At 41.6% G+C, this 21748-nt stretch overlaps 3 protein-coding genes across 3 annotated transcripts; 2 read left to right on the top strand and 1 right to left on the bottom strand.

The window, feature by feature from the left end:
• Positions 1-1234: 1234 nt before the first annotated feature.
• On the bottom strand, positions 1235-4211 carry LOC102709557 (protein NRT1/ PTR FAMILY 5.10-like). Its single transcript, XM_006653014.3, has 3 exons — positions 3925-4211; positions 3612-3829; positions 1235-2520 (listed from the first exon to the last, which is right to left on the bottom strand). Exons 1-3 carry the CDS (start codon positions 4058-4060, stop codon positions 1336-1338), a joined length of 1539 nt encoding a protein of 512 aa, XP_006653077.2. The 5' UTR covers positions 4061-4211; the 3' UTR covers positions 1235-1335.
• A 3710-nt stretch (positions 4212-7921) lies between these two features.
• On the top strand, positions 7922-8629 carry LOC102719013 (NAC domain-containing protein 30-like). The gene has a single exon (XM_040523265.1). The coding sequence runs from the start codon at positions 7922-7924 to the stop codon at positions 8627-8629; it is 708 nt and encodes a 235-aa protein (XP_040379199.1).
• Positions 8630-11969: 3340 nt separating this feature from the next.
• Positions 11970-21122, top strand: LOC102718737 (DDB1- and CUL4-associated factor homolog 1). The gene is made up of 14 exons (XM_006653855.3): positions 11970-12271; positions 12798-12888; positions 12972-13088; positions 13195-13373; positions 13487-14378; positions 14474-14571; positions 14669-15092; positions 15184-15783; positions 15859-16038; positions 16142-16669; positions 16963-17073; positions 17391-17509; positions 17594-19157; positions 19947-21122. The coding sequence occupies exons 1-14, from the start codon at positions 12132-12134 to the stop codon at positions 20625-20627; spliced, it is 5724 nt and encodes a 1907-aa protein (XP_006653918.1). The 5' UTR covers positions 11970-12131; the 3' UTR covers positions 20628-21122.
• Positions 21123-21748: the final 626 nt, after the last annotated feature.

Genomic DNA, 21748 nt, shown 5'->3' with positions numbered 1-21748 from the left:
CATTTAATAATATATCCAATCATAATAAAATAAATTACTTCGCTAATAATTATGTAAGTTTTCTAGATAAGATGAAAGTTTTGCTAAATAAGATGTGTCGACGATTGATGTCGGCAATAAAATTACATGGTAGCTGTTAGGCTCGGAATTTGATAGTTAAGATGAAGAAGAAGACACGAAAGTGCATGTAGCCTATTGGTTAAATAAGGCCTTAGTAGCACCTGAGGTCCTGGGTTCGACTCCACGTTGGAGACGAGACGCCCATGCTCATAGGGTGTCATCTACTAAATCTATTCCAAGATATAAATATTTATAAGTTGTTTAGCATAGACCAAGTAAATATTGAAATATTTAATTTTAGTCATTTCAGTGATTAATTTTAAATTTTTGAATTGATTGGATTCCTTTATTGGCTATGAAATCATTGAAATAATTAAAATCATATGAATCGGTTCAGAAATGTTTATATTGTATTACTAAATTTGAATCCTATAAATACTTATATTTTAGAATATAGGTAGTGTTAAAATATGGATGCAATATGTTTTATAGCAATACTAGGGTATTTATAATACATAGTGGTCTGCTAGTGTTTTATTGTAAGAAAAACATGCCATGTTGCCTTATCATCGTCATATTGTAATTGTAATGTCCTTAGTAGAGTATGGTACAGCCACACTCACAAGGCCATTCTTGTATACATGGGTGGTAACTCGAACTACCAATTATCATATTTTTATATCGATCATACCGTACAGTAAGGGCAATCACGATGTATAAAAAAGCGTCGTATAAGTGGATAGTAGGTGAGGCATTAGTAACCAACAATAAATAAAGTTCCTACCCTTCTCTCTTTTTTACCCAACCAACGTAAATAAAATTCCTACCCTTCATATGGGGACTAGCTTACTACGTACGCACCGAGAGAAACAAAATAGAGAATCTATATAACCTTATTATATTGATAAACATACGTTGAGAAGACTCTAGCGTGGTTGAGGGTGGGTGTAATATTGATCCCTGCTCTTACGGCTGCGTCGTTACTGTAATTAATGGAGTAGTATATATTTCCTCCGTGTCTAAATATTCGACACCGTTGAGCTTTTTATACATATTTGACTATTTCTCCTATTCAAAAAGTTTCGTAAAATATGTAAAGTTATATATATATACATAAAAGTATACTTAATAATAAATAAAAATGATATAAAAATAATTAGTAATTATGTAATGATCAGATGTGCATTAAAGAATCATCGGCGTCAATTCGTCAAACATTTAGGTAAGGTACGGAAGAGGGAGTATATTATAGATGCAAATTGTTGTTGGTACTAGCTAGCAGAGTAGTGGTAGAGGCTTGTTCCTCCTGTAGGCGTAGGAGCGAGAGAAGCAGAGGAAGAACGTGAGCTCGACGGCGCTGATGGCGGCGAGCAGGCAGTAGAAGTAGTCGAGGTGGCCCCGGTTGAGGTCGTCGGCGAACCACCCTTGGCTGCCGTCTCTCCTGGTGATTCCATCCAGAAGGGAGATGAGGGCGCTGCTGATGAAGCCGCCGATGCCCATGACGCTCAGGTAGAGCGCCAGCCCCAGGCTCCGCAGCCCCTCCGGCATCTCGCCGTGGAAGAACTCCTGCATCCCCACCACCGCCAGCACGTCCGCCACCCCCATCGCCACGTACTGCGGCACCACCCACGTCCACCTCATCACCGCCCTCTGCTCACGCACCCTCTCTAGCCGCTGTCCCTCCACCGCCGCCGCGATCGTCAACGCTGCCAGCGACACCGCCATGCCTGCCCCAATGCGCTGCAGCGTCGTCATCCCCCTCGGGTTGCCCGTCACTCGTCGCAGCGCCGGCACCACCGCGCGGTCGTACATGGGCACGAACAGTAGGATGGTCACCGGGCCCAACGTCTGCAACGCGGCGGGCGGCACCTCCAGCCCGCTGTTGCCGATGCGCCGATCCAGCGTTCGTCCCTGCTTGTTGAACAACGTCATGATCTGCGCGTACGCCACACCGTACGCCAAGCACGTCGCCCATATCGGCAAGAGACGCAGCACGCCACGCGCCTCCTCCGACGATTCCTTGTCGTCGTCGTCGTCCTTGACGAGGCTGCGAGCGAGACGAGCCAGGGGGTTCCGGGCGCCGGGGCTGGGCGCGTACAGGCGGTAGGTGGGGGTGCCGAGGAGGAAGACGGCACAAACGCAGAACATGATGGCGAAGGGGATGCCGAAGCCGACGGTCCAGCTGACGTTCTCCTGGACATAGCTGACGACGGCGATGGCGACGGAGATGCCGATGGCCATGGAGAAGTACCACCAGTTGAAGAGGGAGCTACGGGAGGCGCTCTCCCTGGGGTCGTCGGAGTCAAACTGGTCGGCGCCGAAGGCCAGGCCGCATGGCTTGTCGGCTCCCTGCGCGAAGGCGATGAGGTAGAGCGACACGTAGAGGAACGCCACCTGGGCTAAGGATGGGCCCCCGGCAGCCGACGAAGACGCCACCGTGACCGTGAGAATGCCATACCCCTGCAACCATGCCATCGCACAATCAAACCTCAGACGTCTTTTATGATTGTTTAGTTTACAATATTCACTTTTAGATGGTCATAAGCGTATAAATAATAGTTTTATCTACATAGTATTGCTTTTAAGAGTAAGTTTTAGTCTTTGAGAAATGGGAAGGCACCAAGAGGTAACAAAATTTCAGTGTACCTACTCAATGACGGTAAAATTGCTCTATTTTTAAACGAACCATACACATTAGCATAGGTCTGATATTTTAGTTATAGCAGTATGTGCTATATACTGATAAAAAATTCAAACTGAAATCTTTCAGCTATAAAAATACGTGCAACACTATAAACTTGAAATTTTATTTGAATTCCATTTGAACGTGGTGGTTGGGTCATTTCAATTAGAGATTTGCTCCGGTCCAACAAAAGATACTTCTTCGAGGTACCAAATCGTTTCTCATCATTGGATCTAACTGAGTAAGATGTGTATTATTTAATCTCGCGATCAGAAATGATTTAGTACCGCGAGTTACCGGTACCTCGATGTACGTTTTGTTATCTTTTGTTAGACTTCTTTCAATTATTGCTTAGGAAACATAGCACGTGGTGATATCAATATCAATATCACGTTGAAAGGGTAGCATGATAATTGAATAAATAATAATCCATGAACAAGTCAGCATTTAAAGATAAAGATAAGGCATCGGCGTGTGTCATGTGTGTCAGCTTCAGATGGTCATCGGAGGGAGTAGACAGGTACTCCTCCTTCGTTGGTACTCCGCGTCTTACTCGCAGTTGCAGATTTTTATATATACATACCGATTCGATGTATTTAAAATACAAGTATTCTTAATTGGTTGGCTATTCCCTATTATAACACAACACACAACATAGATTTATCTATATTCATTAGCATATATATAAATCTAGACAACAACATAAAAACGAATGAAGTATAGACGAAGGAATTTTCGGTGAAAAAACTCTAAAATTTACTCTAAATTTAAATTTTATCTCGTAAAAATACGATTGAAGTATATTATTATTATTAGTGAGTGAGTAAAATAATGAATAGAGATGGGAAATTAAGGGTAGGTACGAAACGAGGATGTAGAGGGCGCAGGCGAGGAGGATGGATGGGTAGCGGCCGAGGAAGGAGTCGGCGAGGAAGGCGCCGAGCAGAGGAAGCATGCAGGCCGTCCCCGACCAAGCGTTGACCGCCGCCGCCGCCGACGCGTTGGATTGGCCCAGCGGCCCACTCAGGTAGGTGATGAGGTTTGCCGACACGCCGAAGTAGGCGAAGCTGCCGCCCAACTCCACCGCTGCCAACATCAACATCCATCGATCGTACCGATTCCAGTCATACGCTACTCCGTAGTAGTAGTATATCGACGGGGAGAGGGAGGTGAGGGCGTACCGACGACGAAGAGGGCGGAGCGCCAGCCGCCTGAGGTTGAGCGGTAGACGGGGCGGCCGCGGAAATCAGAGACGCCGGAGAGCGGCTGCTCCTCCTCCGGAGGAAGCAACGACCTGCTGCTGTCCATCGTATTCATTCGGATCCGGACTAGACTAGGAGCAGATGACTAGTACATAGAAGCTAAGCTAACAAGGGAATGGAAGGGAGAAGGAATTGGTAGCATGCGCGGCGGCGAGCAAGCAAATCATCTCGGATGGAGTATTATCTATTGCTGGAGACGATGACCAGTGAATTGGGGAGGCACCAATCTCCTTTTATCCCGGTGATGTTTAGATCGAGAAAATTTTTAAGATAAGTGTCACGTTAAATGTTTGATCGAATATCGAAAAGGGTTTTTGGACACGAATAAAAAAATAAATTTCACGGCTAGCCTAGAAACCGCGAGACGAATCTTTTGAGCCTAATTAATCCGTCATTAGCACATGTTGGTTACTGTAGCACGTATGGCTAATCATGGACTAATTAGGCTTAAAAGATTCGTCTCAAGATTTCTTTTATAACTGTGTAATTAGTTTTTTTTTATCTATGTTTAATGCTTTATCTAGGTTTCTAAAAATTCGATGCGATGTTTTTGGAGAGTGTGCAAGTACTACAATAATGATTTTATTAAAGGGAAAGGCAGATGAGTAGAGTAGAGAAAGCCCATGGAGATCGGTCCGTCCGATGGGATTTAGCCCATCAGATATTTTAGTGATTAGGCGGGCCCAGCCCAATTAAAGAAGTCGATCGGAATCACGTCTCGTACACGTACATAAAGGATTCCCACGAAATTTTTCAAAAACATCACATCGAATTTTTGGACACCTAAATAAAGCATTAAACATAGATGAACCAAAAAACTAATTGCACAGTTATGAAAGAAATCTTGAGACGAATCTTTTGAGCCAAATTAGTCCATGATTAGCCATAAGTGCTACAGTAACGAATCTTTTGTGTCCAAAAACCCCTTCCGACATCCGGTCAAACATTTGACGTGATACTTTTTCTAAAAATTTTCTCAATCTAAACACCCTCTTAAATGAAAATTTGTAGTGGATCCCATCCCTTCCCTGCAACTGCAACTACGTACTCCCTCTGTCAAAAAAAAACGAATTTCTCCGGTTTTGACCATCCGTCTTATTTGAAAAATTTTCAAGAAATTAGAAAAAAGTAGTCACACGTAAAGTATTATTCATGATTTATCATCTAATAAAAACAAAAATATCAATCGCAAAATATTGAATAAGACGAAGAGTCAAAAATTGAAGATAAAAAGTGGAAAATTGGTTTATTTTGGGACGGAGGGAGCAGTAATTAACCAGCACACCGCATTGCCTCTACCAATCTCATTCTGGGTCTGTTTGGGTAGCTTTATATTCTGAGAAGCAGCTGCTTGGTAGCCAGCTTTTAAGAATCTGAAAAAGCTTCTAAACCTAGCTTCTGTATTCTTTTTATTTTCCAGAATTCTCAGCAGCTGGAAGAAGCTCTCCAAATAGGCCTCTGAACGTGTGCTTCTCTCTGTTTTCTTACATATGTGCTGTGCTGACAGCAGACTGCCATCATTCTATTCATATCGAATATAGGAGTATACCATACAGATAGAGAATGTAGTGTAAGCGGGCGCCAGGTGAGGTGACAGACAGGACGACGGACGGCAGGGCATGCATGCATACATGTACTGCTACTTTACTGTGTACTATATATGCATCATGCGTGCCAGATGCGATGCGAGCTGAAATGGTTGCTACTCTCATCCATATAATTCATGTTTGTACTCACTGACTGCTTCCTCCGTCCCAAAATAAATTAATTTTTTATTTTTTACCTATAGTTTTTTACTCTTCGTTTTATTTAAATTTTTTTGTGATTGATTTTTTTGTTTTTATTAGATGATAAATCATGAATAGCACTTTATGTGTGACTAATTTTTTTTCTAATTTTCTAAAAAATTTTCAAATAAGGTGATCAAATATAGACACGAAAATCAGAGAATTGATTTTTTTACAGAGGGTGTACACAACACATGTGCCAGATGATAGCGGAGTACTAGTGTTGAACCTCTGTTCTAAAGTACTTACAACCGAACGTCATCAATCAGCAGCAGCTCCTCTCGACAAAGGCGGTGTTTAGATTGAGAAAAATTTTGGAAGAAATGTCACGTCAAATGTTTGACCGAATGTCGAAAGGGGTTTTCGGACATGAATGAAAAAACGAATTTCACGGATAACCTGAAACCGCGAGACGAATCTTTTGAGTTTAATTAATCCGTCATTAGGACATGTTGGTTACTGTAGCACTTATGCTAATCATGTGCTAACTAGGCTCAAAAGATTCGTCTCAAGATTTCTTTCATAACTGTGCAATTAGTTTTTTGGTTCATCTATGTTTAATGCTTTATTTAGGTGTCTAAAAATTCGATGCGATGATTTTAGAAAAAAACAAACCCGGGCTTAGATTTGTCTTGTCTGAATATGTATAAACATCAGTGTGTGTATCGCTACAACCGAATTGACCAGCGAGCAAGAAATCGATCACTACTACTAGTTCCATATGTGGTCCATGATGGTGGTGTACTCCTATATATATATATATATATATATATATATATATATATATATATATATATATATATATATATATATATATATATATATGCTACTGACCTCTGTTCTGTACAGGAGAAATTAAAATGAGTATTTTTAAGATATTATTGATGGTTGGGATTTAGAAGTTTCAATAAATATTGTCATAAACAATAAATATTTTTGATATAGAGAAAATATATTAAAAATAGAATCAATCAACATAGAGATAAAAGTTCAAAAAAAAAAATCAACACAGAGATAGTTAAGAGAAGCAGAGGGTTCACTTTTTTAAAATAACATATTTGTAAACGGAAAACAATTTATGAATAAAACTTATACATATGTAATCTTAGCGATCTAAAAGAGCTAATGGTAGAGAATAAACTTTAGTGAAAACTAAAAAATCAACTCTAAATTTAATTACAAATTTAATTTTTTGCTTAGGCCAATCTCAATGGGAGTTTTATGGGTAATAAATAGGGTGTCATGTAGACATTTTGATAATGTGACAAAATATTAATGAAGAGAGAGATGAAATGAGTTTCATGGAGATAAAACCTTCTAGGCACTATTATCTAGACAACTTGTGTCTTGCATGTAACCTAGAAAACAACAATATAAATTGAGAGAGCGGTGTTTTATCCTAATTTTAAACTTTTTAGATGATATTTCACTTTAGATAATCGTGTCTATGAAACTTACACTGAGGATGACCTTAGGCCAATCTCAATGAAAGTTTTATGGGTAATAAATAGGGTGTCATGTAGACATTTTGATGATGTGACAAATTATTAATGAAGAGAGATAAAACCTTTTATACACTGTTACCTAGATAGCTTGTGTAGGGTCTTGTGTCTTGCATATAATCTAGAAAATAACTATGGGTGGAACTATGCATCAAGATAGTGATGTTTTATCCTAGTTTTAGACGACATGTCGCTTTAGGTAATTATATCTATGAAACTTACATTGAGAATAGCCTAATAAACATACGCATAAGAAAGAAGATGGGGGTAAGACATAATTAATTGTACGTACGTACATAAGTCGTACGCGTATAAGCCATCAGTAGTACGTATATTATTTGTGTGGTTAATTAGTTTCGTGGCATCCGATCGTTAATTTGCTGTCTCTTTCCTATCCTTTACTGAAAGCACGAAGGATACTAGTGTAGTGTGAATGCGCGTGCGTGCGTTTTTTTTTTAATTTTTGTCTTGTGCTACGAATGCAAGCAAGATCGATTACAGTATAAATAGCAGCTCGATCTCTCTGTCTCTGCATATATAGGTGATCGATCTTACAAAATCGCATGCTACTGAGATCGTCTCAGCCTGCAACCCATCATCCATCGTTCGTTGCTAGTGATGAATAAGATGGCGTGGAGGGAGGTGCCGCCGGGGTTCAGGTTCCAGCCGACGGAGGAGGAGCTGGTGGGATACTACCTGGCACGGAAGGTGCAGGCCATCGCCGGGAATGGGATCATCCCGGACCTGATCCATCTCTGCAGCGTCGAGCCATGGGACCTGCGACCTCGAGACTGCTGCTACTTCTTCACCTACAAGGGCCGCAAGTACCCCACCGGCACGCGCACCAACCGGGCCACCGCCGCGGGCTTCTGGAAGGCCACCGGCCGGGACAAGCCGGTGCTGTCCTCCACCGGCTCCCCCTCCCCGGCCGTCATCGGCATGAGGAAGACGCTCGTCTTCTACCTCGGCCGCGCGCCCAACGGCACCAAGACCGACTGGATCATCCACGAGTACCGCCTCGTCTCCGTCGCCGACCACCAGGAGGGCTGGGTGGTTTGCCGCGCCTTTCAGAAGCCCACCACCTTCACCCTGCAGAGCCCGCCTCTTCTTCACCTGCAGCAGCATATGCATGGTGATAGTGGTCTGGTCTTGGCCTCCCCGCCCGCTCCTGCACCTGCCGACGGCGACAAGGAATCCAATATGCTGTTGACACCAGGTGCCGCCGGCGACCCTGTTGCAGATCATCACTCTCAACTGCTCGCGATGATGAAGCAGCAAGCTGGTGCCATCGACTGGAGCTTCCTCGACGCCTTGCTGCTCCACGATTCTACCTAGCTAGCTTGCTGCCCTATAGCTAGATCTCACTACCCTAATTATTAATCAAATTACTGATTACTCAAAAACAATAAGTAATTATTACTACACCTCATCCATGCAAGCTGATGAGGTGTATAATATAATTTATATGCGACATCTTGTTGTATATGTACCGTCTTGATTTTGCCTGCTAAATCTGGCGACGAAACATAATACTACTAGTCGTTCATATTTTTATTATTTGGGTCGTTCGTTCTCTTCAGTTCGGTTCTGAATTATTGCTCTTCATCTTCAGATTTACGCATGTGTATCTATGTCTTCGATTCCCATCTTAATAAATAATTTCTCTAACAATCACTTCACGTGACTCTGTTTATTCATAAAGCTGAAAAGAAAAAAAAAAGAAAGTTGTGACTAATATATGTTGACATATACATTTTGCTGCAAATTACTATAGCATATATGCTGGTGGTCAGTTAACGTCAGCACTAGCTGCTAGTGCATTACATTGACGCGGGATTGATATGATGATGAAGTAGTATATATATTTGTTGGTGAAAAACTAGAGATTGATAGCGACCAGCATCACGTAACGCACGCACCACCGGCTTTCTAGCTTGTTAATCAGCTGATTTGATCGATCTAGCCAGGGTTCCCCTTACCGCAAGCCGTCAAAACCGTGGTACCGCGCTCCCGCGGATCTCGCACGGTAACCGCAAAAACCGTAATGAATTTGAATCCAAAAAATTTGAATTTAAACTCGTACGGTTTTCGTGGCTTACCGTGCGGTAAGCCGCGAAAACCGCGGTAACTACTTGCTGGAACAACACATGAGAACAGCGGTTACCGCGGCTTACCGAGCGGTATTTTTAGCCAAAACCGCGGTTGCCGCGAGGAGACCGCGGATGTGATGTCAAATGCAAAAAATACTTTAAAAATCTAAAAAATACATGAAAAATAGGAAAATATTTTGTGACTATATTTATAACAATAGGACATGTTATAGGGAAAACAAGAAAATTTCACATGACATTTTCTAAATTCTTGATATTACAATATACAAACATACACCGGCATATCACCCTTCACCAAATAATTCACTCCAATAACAAGTAACGACAACTTCATTTTGATTACTGCGTCACAACTATACCTACTACTCATTATTACAATAAAACTATTATGTATGTACTAAGATGCACGTATAATTTTACTCTATATATATTTTTCATATATCCATCGTTATATATTTGTATTTTAACATTATGTACCCAAGTGTGTAGTATAAATTAATAATGACTCAACACAATATATTCTTGACCATCTCCCTATAAAATATTACTTGCAATAGGCTATTTTTTAATTTTATTTCCCAAAATACTCGTTTATAATTTTTAATTACACCGGGAATACATTTTTTTCATTAATTTCTTTGACGATTGCTTCCCCATTCCTTAGCGGCTTAGCTAGTAGCAGTAGTAATCAACTCTTTATTATCATCCATCGGTTCAGGCCAGCCTCCTTAATTGATACTAGTGCACAGTATCATATCCATGCATATACACGTATCGATCATCATCCAAGAAAATTAACTTCAGAACGTCAGTCTCGAACATCACTTAATATAATATGCATGCCACGTTTATATAATCAATAGAGCATGCAAGCGACTTGTTTAACATCGATCTCCTAGAGACATCGCCAATTAATTAAATAAACAGTGGACACAATCAATTTGATTTGTTTCATAAAACATTTCAAGATATATAGACGAGAGAGGCGCAGCCAATTAGCAGAATTTATCCAGCAAAAAAACAGCTAACAATTGAGCAGAAGAAGGGGGTGCATGCGTCTCCAAATACACGTACCTGACAGGGAGGGAGGGAGAAGATACATAGCGGTGGCATGGGCATGGGTGGATAGCGACCCTGCAAAAACTGCACGAATAGATTGTCAATGGATCGTTAAGTTAGTGCATATATACTCATGATCGATACTACGCATATACGTACTGATCGACCATGCATGAATAACGACGACGACGAATGCACGGTTCAGGAGTTTCGGTACGGCGGCGGGCGGGCGGGCGGCCGGTGATCGATCCTTGCGCGGTGCATGCAGTGGAGGCCGGCGCCCTTGCCGGGAGGCAATGTATACGTCTTTAATTATGTTCCATCCATGCATAAGTCCATGTCTGACTTTGCCAAACGTGCAAATGCAGACGCAATCATCATCTCTTTCTTTTTTATTGCATTTATAGTTGTTCTCTTTTAATTTAGTTATTTTTGTCACATATCTCTGGGGAAATAAATGTCTTCGTCTCTGTGTATGTGCATCTGCATATATAGATCCGTGTCTGTTTGTTTTTTGTTTTCTAAATGGTTGATGAATAACGGAAAGTACAGACGAAAGAATTAAATAAATAAATTTAAAAAAATATTATAGGAATATTATACTTATATAGTTTTTTAAAAAACGATATTGTTCGGAAAGGATCGAGAAGTGTGTGTATATATCCATTCGTTGAAAAGGAACATGGTCGTCCACATGATTTTTCATGAAGCTATACTTTCACTTTTGTTCATGCTTATAAGATAAAATTTAAATTCTCAATCACAGTTTGTTTTGTTCATTTGGTATATACAAACGTTACAAAATTTCATTTATTATAAGAAGTAAAATTGTATTAGATGCAAAACATGGTTGTATAAAGTAGATTTTATTAAATTTAGCTTTATACAGTTTAAAAGTTATGTTAATATCAGATAATGTAAATTAGTGTGAATTGATCTTTTGGTAACTTTGAAATTAAATATATAAATTTGTTGTTACAATGTTTTTGAAGTTAATGTATAAACTTGGTCTTCCAAGCTCTAGAATTACCGATCAAACTTAAAAACTTGTAATTGTAATGTGTGCCAACCTATAATTAATTATGCACAGATAGAATAATCAATATTAACCGGTGGGTTACTGTAATTTTATTAGAGTTTACTTAAATACTAATTAGATTAACAAATGCTTGATAGACAAATAACTTTAAATGTTTGGTTTATATGATTGTACTTAAAATATTTTATGTTATATTTTTTATATTATTAAATTAAGCCATGACGTTAGCACTTGTGTAGACAATAATAATGATTTAGTTGTTTAAACAATCATCATGTTTTGAATGGAAGAGGTACACCATATTGGGCTCACTCTGGAAAAAAGACAGAGGCCGGCGAGGCGAGACTACAAATGGGCCGAAAGCAGGAGGCCCATCCGTAACCCTTGCTCTCATCGTCTCCCAGAAGAGAAGAGAAGGAAGGAATTCCTCCTCCTCACTTCTTCTGGAGCCCTCCCCTCCCCTCCCCTAACAACAACAAAAAGCTGCGCCGTCTCCCTCTCTTCTCTCGATTCGCCGCCGCCATTGGAGCCGCCGCCCCACACAGCCAGGGTATCCTCCGCCTACTCTAACCCTAACCCTAACCGATCCCCTCCGCCGCCCACCACCCCCTCTCCCTATTGTTCTCTAATGCCGGCGCCGGAGGAGGACGAGGAGGCGCTGCTCACCCGCGTGCAGGCCATCATCACGCGGCTCCTCGACCTCGAGGACAACCCCAATCCCCGCCTCCTCCACACCCTCGCCACCATCTGCGAGACCCACGAAGCCAGGTCGGCCACCCCTCCTCTCTTTCTCTGATAACCTACCTAGGTCACCCTCGCTCGCTGCAACCGCTTCAAGTTCGCCCACTGCGCGGCAAAATTCTTCCCCTTTGCCTTGTGCCACTCACCATAAGACCCTTTTCATTTATCTATCTACTCTATTTATTACTACGATTGTATTGGGCATGTTACTGCATTGCATATTTTTCATACACAACCCATACTGCTTTCACCTACTTCTCGCCAACCCAACTCACTCAGTGCTCTGCTCCGTACTAAACTCGCTCCCTACCTTGTAATTGTATCCGCCCTGTATTCTTATGTTCACATAAGGAGGAAAAAATATGCCGCATTTCTGTTTAGGGCTGGTTGAAAAAAAAAGAGTTGATTCTCCATCGTTATCTCACATGAGTCACTGCCTAATACGTCTGCCACTATGAAGGATATTCCTTCTTCAATGGGAAATGGTTCACCGTATTTCTTGAATCGCAATGCTTCTAATATTGCTTTCCGTAACCGTGTTACTTTCCTGCAGATATGTGCAAGAATGTGCAAATAATCCATCGTACAATAACACAAACACAAGGAACTCCCATACAATTGGCAAGTTGGCAAACTTGCTCCGGGTGAGCACTCTAGAGTATTATAATTCTTGTTTTATCCTCTTGTTGCTTAAACTAAACATTATTCTCTTTAATCCCATTGCCAGGAGAATGACGACTTTTACGAGTTAGTGTTTTGTAAGTTCTTATCGGACAATTCATACTCTGCTGCAGTGCGTTCTGCTGCTGCTAGGCTGCTCCTAAGCTGCTATTCTGCCTGGACGGTTAGCTCGCCCTCTCCTTTATGCTGTGAACACACTATCTGCTCTCTACATTTCTTCTCATCTCCAAACTGAATAATACCAACCTCTCAAATTTTGGTCTCTGCAGCCCCAGTATCCTCATGCATTTGAAGATGCTATTATCGAAAATATAAAAAAGTGGGTGACAGAAGATGGTGGACCGTCAAATGAGTGTGAATTGAAGCATCTAGGAAGGAATAACAAACCAACAGATGCTGACATGCTGCGGACATATGCCATTGGGTTGCTTGCTATGGCACTGTGTGGGTAATGGCATGTTTTTCTTGTTTCCATTTGATATTGTACACCATTGTTTTTGGTTTCAACTACCTTTCTGGGATTTACCTAACCGTCAATCTTTTTTCGTGTGTCCTTCCCAGCGGTGGGCAGTTGGTAGAAGATGTCTTAACCATGGGGGTATCAGCTAAGCTCATGCACTTTTTGCGTATACGAGTGCATGGGGATGTTGCGTCAGCCCAGAAAGATTCTAATCTTCCACTAGATACCAAGCATCCTCGGAGCAGAGATGAGAACAGGAGCAAATCACGTCTGGTTCAAGACAGTTCTCGGTTGGATGGAATGAGGTCTGGAGATGGAGTTTCAGCTGACCCAACTTCAGAAAAGGACTGTGACCGTGTTATGGGAATGTGGCATGCACATGGAGAACGGTGGATAGATGATGCTGTGTCTCTGCAGCATGAGCGTGCTGATTCATCGTCGGATCTTTTTGATGTGACTGAGGCTGGTACAACCAATGATAGAGCTTATAGTGCAAGCATTTATGATACAAAGCCAAGGGTTGGGGAACGGCTTTCCGCTTTGAGGCCTGGAAGAGATGAAGAGTTGAACGAAAATGTGAGAGATGATCTGTTGAAGAGGAAGTTGACTCGAACAGGATCACGACTTAGGGGGAAGGGCAGAGCAGGTGAAAGCTTGCCTGAAAGTGAAAGAACACCTTTGTCACCAACCTCAGGATTGAAAATAGGAACTCGGACCAGCAGAGAGAAGAATGTGGCGAGGATTGAAGATGCAAAGAAGGACATTGATGTGAACAACAGCTCAACAAGCCTTGAGCCATTTACTGCAATTTCCAAAGAAGAGTATGAGGATCGGTTCAAGGATTGTATTATTGGCTTAAAGGATATATCTGACATTGTTTTAAAGGCTGTGAGAGCTGCTGAAGCTGAAGCCAGATCTGCAAATGCACCTGATGAAGCTGTAAAAGCAGCAGGCGATGCGGCTGCTGAGCTTGTGAAATCTGCTGCATCGGAGGTATGAAAAAGACAGCTTTGCATTCTCTTACACTGGCAGATTTTCTGTATCATACCATATGAAGTAACAGTGTCTTGTTGTCTACACTACTGAAGGTTTGGAAAAGTGGAAATAATGGTGATGCGGTTGTATTAGCTGCTGAGAAAGCTGCGGCTACTGTAGTGGAGGCTGCTATGTCAACTAGTGTCTCACGGTAAATGCTCTCTTTCTTGCATGTGCACTCGTGCACACACACACACACACCAGCGCTCTCGATCTCTTTTTCCTGAGAGTTTGATTTGTTGTCACAGAAGCTCTAACCAAGTTAGTGAAGAGCATGTGGTGGAAGAACCTGTGCAAATTAGCGAGGACCATGAGTTGGAAGATTTTGTTATCACTGACCATGGGCAGCTTCTCCAACTTAGAGAAAAATATAGCATTCAGTGCCTACAGGTTTTGGGAGAGTATGTTGAAGCATTGGGTCCTGTTCTCCATGAAAAGGGTGTTGATGTTTGCCTTGCATTATTACAACGGAGCATTAAAGACCAAGGGGGAAATGGCCACTTTACACTTCTTTCTGATGTCCTTCGATTAATTTGTGCCCTGGCTGCCCACCGGAAATTCGCTGCACTCTTTGTTGACCGTGGTGGTATTCAGAAGATTCTCTCTGTTCCTAGGATTGCTCAGACATATACTGCTCTTTCTGCCTGCTTATTTACTTTTGGTTCCCTCCAGGTAAACGCTCAAAAGCTGCCTTTCTATGCAGTACTACAGTTGATATGTTGTCATTCCCCTTTAAATTGCTAAATATGATTTATGCTTGCAGTCAACCATGGAACGTATTTGTGCACTTTCATCTGACACACTCAATAGTGTGGTTGAACTGGCACTTCAACTTCTTGAGTGTCCACAAGATTCAGCAAGGAAAAATGCAGCCATATTCTTTGCTGCTGCCTTTGTGTTCAAAGCTATTCTGGATTCATTTGATGCACGGGATGGTATGCAAAAAGTTCTGGGTATTTTACATGGTGCTGCTTCAGTAAGGTCTGGTGGTAACTCTGGAGCACTAGGATCCTCTAATGTAAACCAAGGGAATGATCGGTCACCTGCTGAAGTTCTGACTGCATCAGAAAAGCAGGTTGCGTACCATTCATGTGTTGCACTAAGGCAGTACTTTAGGGCTCATCTGCTTCAGCTTGTTGATTCTATTCGACCAAGCAAAAGTATCCGCAGTATTGCTCGGAGCACTTCTAGTGCAAGAGCTGGTTACAAACCATTTGACATTGGTAATGAGGCTATGGATGCTGTTTTTCGTCAGATCCAGCGTGACAGAAAGTTAGGTCCTGCTCTTGTGAGAACTCGTTGGCCTGTACTGGATAAATTTTTGGCGTCGAATGGTCATATAACAATGCTAGAGCTGTGCCAGGTAAAGCTCGTACATTTTCTTTTGGCAAATAAAGTTTGTTGTTTACCTAATTTGACCTTTAACAACATGTTTCAGGCTCCACCTACTGATCGCTATCTACATGACTTAACACAATATGCATTTGGAGTTCTTCACATTACAACACTTGTGCCATACTGCCGCAAACTGATAGTACATGCTACATTAAGTAACAATCGTGTTGGCATGTCTGTCCTATTAGATGCAGCAAACAGTTTTGGCTACGTTGATCCTGAGGTGAGATTTCCATTATCATCAAATTATATATTGTTAACCTTAAAACATTACAAATCCAAAATGTGGCTGCTGAAATCATCTGTAATTATCATTTGTGGATCAGGTGATATGTCCAGCACTGAACGTTCTTGTCAATCTTGTGTGTCCCCCTCCTTCTATCAGTAACAAACCATCATTAGCCGGTAACCAGCAACCTGCAGCTGCCCAAGCAATTGGTGGGGCATTTCCAGAAAACAGAGACAAGAATGCTGAAAAATATACTGCAGATAGAAATGTAACTGCAAATCAGGGTGAACCTCGGGAACGTTGTGGTGATGGTAGCACATCACAACAGGGGAATACGACACAGATTAACACACCTGTTGTGCCATCTGGGGTGGTTGGTGATCGGAGAATATCTTTAGGAGTAGGAGCTGGGGGTCCTGGTCTTGCTGCTCAATTGGAACAAGGGTATCGTCAAGCTCGAGAAGTGGTCAGAGCTAATAATGGTATAAAGATTCTTTTACAGCTTCTCAGTTCTCGAATGGTTACACCTCCCGTGGCTATTGATCCTATTCGAGCACTTGCCTGTCGCGTCCTACTTGGCTTGGCTAGAGACGATGCAATTGCACATATACTGACTAAGCTCCAGGTACTGTCTCTGCAAAGCAACAAATACTTGTCCATCTACCTTTTATTTTCCTACACCTCTAGCTGTCTCTTGTAGTGCAAAGCAATTTTTTTAACGACTGCTTGAGACTACATTTGCACTGCATAATCACTAGTAAGCTCTAACCAGACTTGTTGCATTAATACTGATGGTGGCATACTCCCACCCACTCTGATATCCCTGCTGAATCCATTCTTTACATACTGCTGAAAACAAATCAGATAAATCTTGAATAAAATGATATAAGAGAGAACTATCTTCTTATATTGTTTCAGGTAGGAAAGAAACTATCAGAACTGATTCGTGATACCAGTGGCCAGTCAATTGGTGGTGATAATGGTAGATGGCAAAATGAACTGACCCAAGTGGCAATTGAACTAATTGCGGTAAGGGACCTGTATTATCTATTGTGATGCAAATATAAATTGCTCAAGAGTTTACATTCATAGTGTTTCTTTTTCTTGATTTAGCTGTTCATCGTAAATACAAGTAGGATGCACTGTGTAGCTATTTGGCATTATTTCCTCAATTACCATGAATGTGGAGTGTATAATAGGCAGTTGATGCAACATTTCCATTTGTGTTTCCTTACTGTTCTCCTTTTATTCCCACTTGTAACATAATATATGATCTGTTACCCTAATTATGTGTACCTAATATCTTGTGTCCTGTGCAAATTATGATTGCTGCTTTACTTTTGTAGGTACTGACAAATTCTGGAAAAGAAACAACCTTAGCAGCGACTGATGCTGCTGCTCCAGCACTGAGGCGCATTGAACGAGCTGGAATAGCTGCTGCGACTCCTATCTCATACCATTCCAGGTTTGACTGCTGTATGGTTTGTCTATTGCATTACTTTGCCAACTTTATGTCTGGGCATTTACCTTTGTTTTTGGTGGTGCGTAGGGAACTAATGCAACTTATACATGAACATCTCATTGGATCTGGTCTTACTGCTACTGCTGCCATGCTGCAAAAGGAGGCTGACCTTGCACCTTTGCCATCAACAGCTGCAGTGATTCCTGTCCACCAGGTTGCTGCCCAGGAGGCATCATCTGCTCAGAAGCAGTGGCCTTCTGGTCGCGTTCAGGGATTTGTGCCAGGCACAACAAAGATGACAATAGACCAAACTGGCCAGAAATGTGATTCTCTCTTGCCTTCTTCAAAGAAGAAGTCACTGTCCTTCTCGTCCAGTTTCTCGAAGAGAGCTCAACCTTTGCATCTATTTTCTGGTAATAGAGCAAGCAATGGCTTGAAAAGTCCTGTGCCTACTGGGAATGTTGACGATATGATTTGCGCTGCTTCTACTGTCAATACTGGAGATGCAGAGACATCTCATAAAACCCCATTATCGTTGCCACAAAAGAGGAAGCTAGTGGATATGAAGGATCTTAGTTCAGCGACAGCAGCAAAGCGCCATGCAATGGTGGATCAAGCATGCCAATCTCCAGTATTTCAAACGCCTGCTCCTACTCGCAGAGGCCTATCAGTGGCAGTGGATTCCCCTACTGCTACATTTCATTCTGGACGGCCAAATTTCAACAACATTTACATGGAGAACCTGGATGATTCTCAAGGCACACCTGGAGCAACAATTACCACACCACATCATGGTGCAAATGATCATCAGTCAGTAAATTTGGAGCGTATGACACTCGATTCACTGGTTGTACAATACTTAAAGCACCAACACCGCCAGTGTCCTGCTCCAATAACAACTTTGCCACCACTCTCTTTGTTGCATACTCATGTTTGCCCTGAGCCCAGTCGCAGCCTTAGTGCACCAGCAAACATGGCTGCTCGCATGGGAAGCCGTGAGATAAGGAGGCAATTTAGTGGGATCCAAATACCTCGTAGGGATCGCCAATTTATCTACAGCAGGTTCAAGCTATGCCGTGTTTGCCGTGATGAATCCTCACTTTTAACTTGCATGACATTTCTTGGTGATGCATCACGAGTTGCAGCTGGGAACCACACTGGGGAATTAAGAATATTTGACTGCAACACTGCAAATATCCTAGAGACCCAGGCATGTCACCAACAACTTGTTACAATAGTAGAGTCAGCATCTTCTGGAGGAAATGAGCTGATTCTTACGTCCAGCGTGAATGAGGCTAAAATCTGGGATGCCTTCTCATTATCTGTGGGGCCTTTACACACTTTTGAGGGCTGCAAAGCTGCTCGGTTTAGCCATTCTGGAACTTCATTTGCTGCCCTTTCTAGTGATACAACTCGCCGGGAGGTTCTACTGTATGATGTTCAGACATATAATCTTGATCTGCGGCTTCCAGATAACTCCGGCTATTCAGGTGGCCGGGGTTATGTACAACCCATTATACATTTCAGTCCATCGGACACAATGTTGTTGTGGAATGGAGTCCTGTGGGATAGACGAAGTCCAAACCCTGTCCATCAGTTTGACCAGTTCACTGACTATGGCGGTGGTGGCTTCCATCCAGCTGGAAATGAGGTTCATTTTCTTTTCCTGAACCTTTCTGATATTTTGTTAGTTTATGGTTCTGTTCACTTCAGAGCATGGGCATCAAGAGATTTACTCCCTCTGTTGCAAGATCTTATAATGTCTCAACTTATCACCCCCATCGTTCTGCTTCTGCTTCGAAGCCAAAATTTGAATTTTCAATCTTAAATTTGGAGTAAATTTTGGGGTTTTTTCATCTTAGTTTATTTTCTAGCCTTGGCTTTTAGATTGCTAAAACACATATATAAACGTTTTGCTCACAGATTATTTTCATTTGTATCTGAAAAAAGCCAAACAATCACCCCCTATAATTCATAATGGACAGAACGTATATTTATTTATTTCTGTTGTTACTCGCCGATGCACTGTTTCTGTTATGGGATCCTGTACTTAACACAGTTGGGCGTTGGCTCAGGGCCAACTATCGTTATTAGACCATTGGATAATGGTTTGCTTGCTCTTGTTCAATTTCCTTAAACAATTGTGAACCAGCCACTATTTTCATATTTCAACAGCTTATGCAGTGGCTGCTGAACTGCCGGTCCCATTTTTGTTCAGCCACCTAATTTTTTGGGTTTCGACTCCCACATAAATGAGTAAATGATCTCCATAATTAATCTTCAATACCGTTTGAGTAGAATAGGAGTGCATGGAAGTTCCATAAATGAATTTGCTTTCCTGATGTTGCCACTATACTGTAAATTATAATTATCAATAGTTTTGAGAGTAGTTTATTTCTATTGTTCTTGTCTTTTCATTTCTATCTTCCATACTTTGCAGGTAATAATAAACTCAGAAGTGTGGGATCTAAGGAAATTGAAGCTTCTGAGGAGTGTTCCTTCCCTGGACCAGACAGTAATAAAATTTAATGGCAGAGGGGATGTTATCTACGCCATTCTCAGGCGTAATCTTGACGATGTAACATCATCCATTCACACTCGTAGGGTCAGACATCCTCTGTTCCCTGCATTCCGCACGATTGATGCCGTGACTTACTCAGATATTGCAACAGTCCAAATTGACCGTGGTGTCCTTGATCTTGCAACTGAACCCAATGATTCTCTTCTTGGGGTTGTTGCTATGGATGATCCTGATGAGATGTTCTCTTCTGCTCGCCTATTTGAAGTTGGCAGGAAGCGTCCAACTGATGATGATTCAGATCCGGAGGATGCAGGTGACACGGATGATGAAGATGACGATGACAATGATGACTCAGAAGATGGTATTATTCCTTTGACTGATATAACAGGCGACAGTGATTCTGATATAAGTAACAGCAGTGATGATGGTGGTGACGATGAAGATATTGACAGTGGGGATGAAAATGATGACGATGACGATGATGCTGAGTTCATTGAAGGGGGAGGAGGACTGCTGGAGATTATGGGTGAAGAGGATGGTGATGAGAGTGATATTATGGGCTCATTTAGCAGCGGCGACGAAGAAGGATGGATCATGTAAGCATAGAGGTCACAATATTCCCTGAAGGGCGGCCGTGTGTTTGTGTGGTGAGGGATTAAGCTCGAATGCAAGAGCTTATGGAACCATGGGGATTCTCTGGGTTGGCAGCCACAACTTTTGAATTCGCATGCACAAATTATGATTGTAAGTAGTGCATTTCTGGGGTAGATGGGGGGTGGTTAGATTCAAACATAAATTTGAGGCATTAGATGATGTAAGTAAAAACTGGTGAGATTTTTGCGTTTCGTCTAAGAAAGGCCCGTCATCAATTAAAAGTTTTGCAAATTTACAACCTACCTGTGGTCTTGTGCTGTAGTTGATGAAGTTGCCAAGTGCTATACTCGGGCACTGGGGAGTATAAATTGGAGCTCACTTTGCATGTAATTTACAAACGTCAAGTGGGACGCTCGGACGTGTTTGAAGCATTTTTATATTATTTTCTGTAACGAAAGCTAGCCTCGTCATTGATCGCCTGTGTTTCAAGATAAAACATTTTTTGGTCGTATGAATGAATATTTTGATATGAAGCTGCTTTCATGTGCTCATCGTCTGCTGGCCCTCATGCTACAGAGCAAGTGGCAAGGCAGCTTGACGCAGATGGTCCAGAAATTACCCAAAAACCAAAAAGTAAACAATAGCTGGACTCAGGATGCCTAAGCTTTAGTCCTGAATAAAGTATTAACCATAACATGAATAATCGCTTTGCAGTTTGTTAATTGAGAAAATCTAAAAAATACCATTGACAAATTTTTAAGTCTAAAAAATACCATTGACTAATACGAGTTCTAAAAAATACTATCGTATAAATGAATTTGTCTAAGAAATACTATTGCCGTTAGGTTTCCGTCTATTTTTCTGTACTGTTCATACTATACCACTTAATGAAAAAAAGTTAACGGAACTCTAACGACGATGATATTTCTTCGATAAATTTGTTTGTATGATGGTATTTTTAGAATTAAGTGTGTGTTAATAATATTTGTTAGATTCTCTTGTTAATTTGTGTACTGTCGAATGGCAGATGCCTTGTTGATCGAGACAGCCACACTTTTGAAAGTGTTGGGTTGCACGAGTGGAGTGGTGAAATAAATGTGTGGAATGCCTTTTATTTGTGTTACTAC

The sequence above is a fragment of the Oryza brachyantha genome, chromosome 4 (genome assembly GCF_000231095.2).
Source record: "Oryza brachyantha chromosome 4, ObraRS2, whole genome shotgun sequence".
In the NCBI taxonomy this organism is placed as follows: Eukaryota; Viridiplantae; Streptophyta; class Magnoliopsida; order Poales; family Poaceae; genus Oryza; species Oryza brachyantha.
This window is presented reverse-complemented; position numbering and strand designations above follow the sequence as displayed.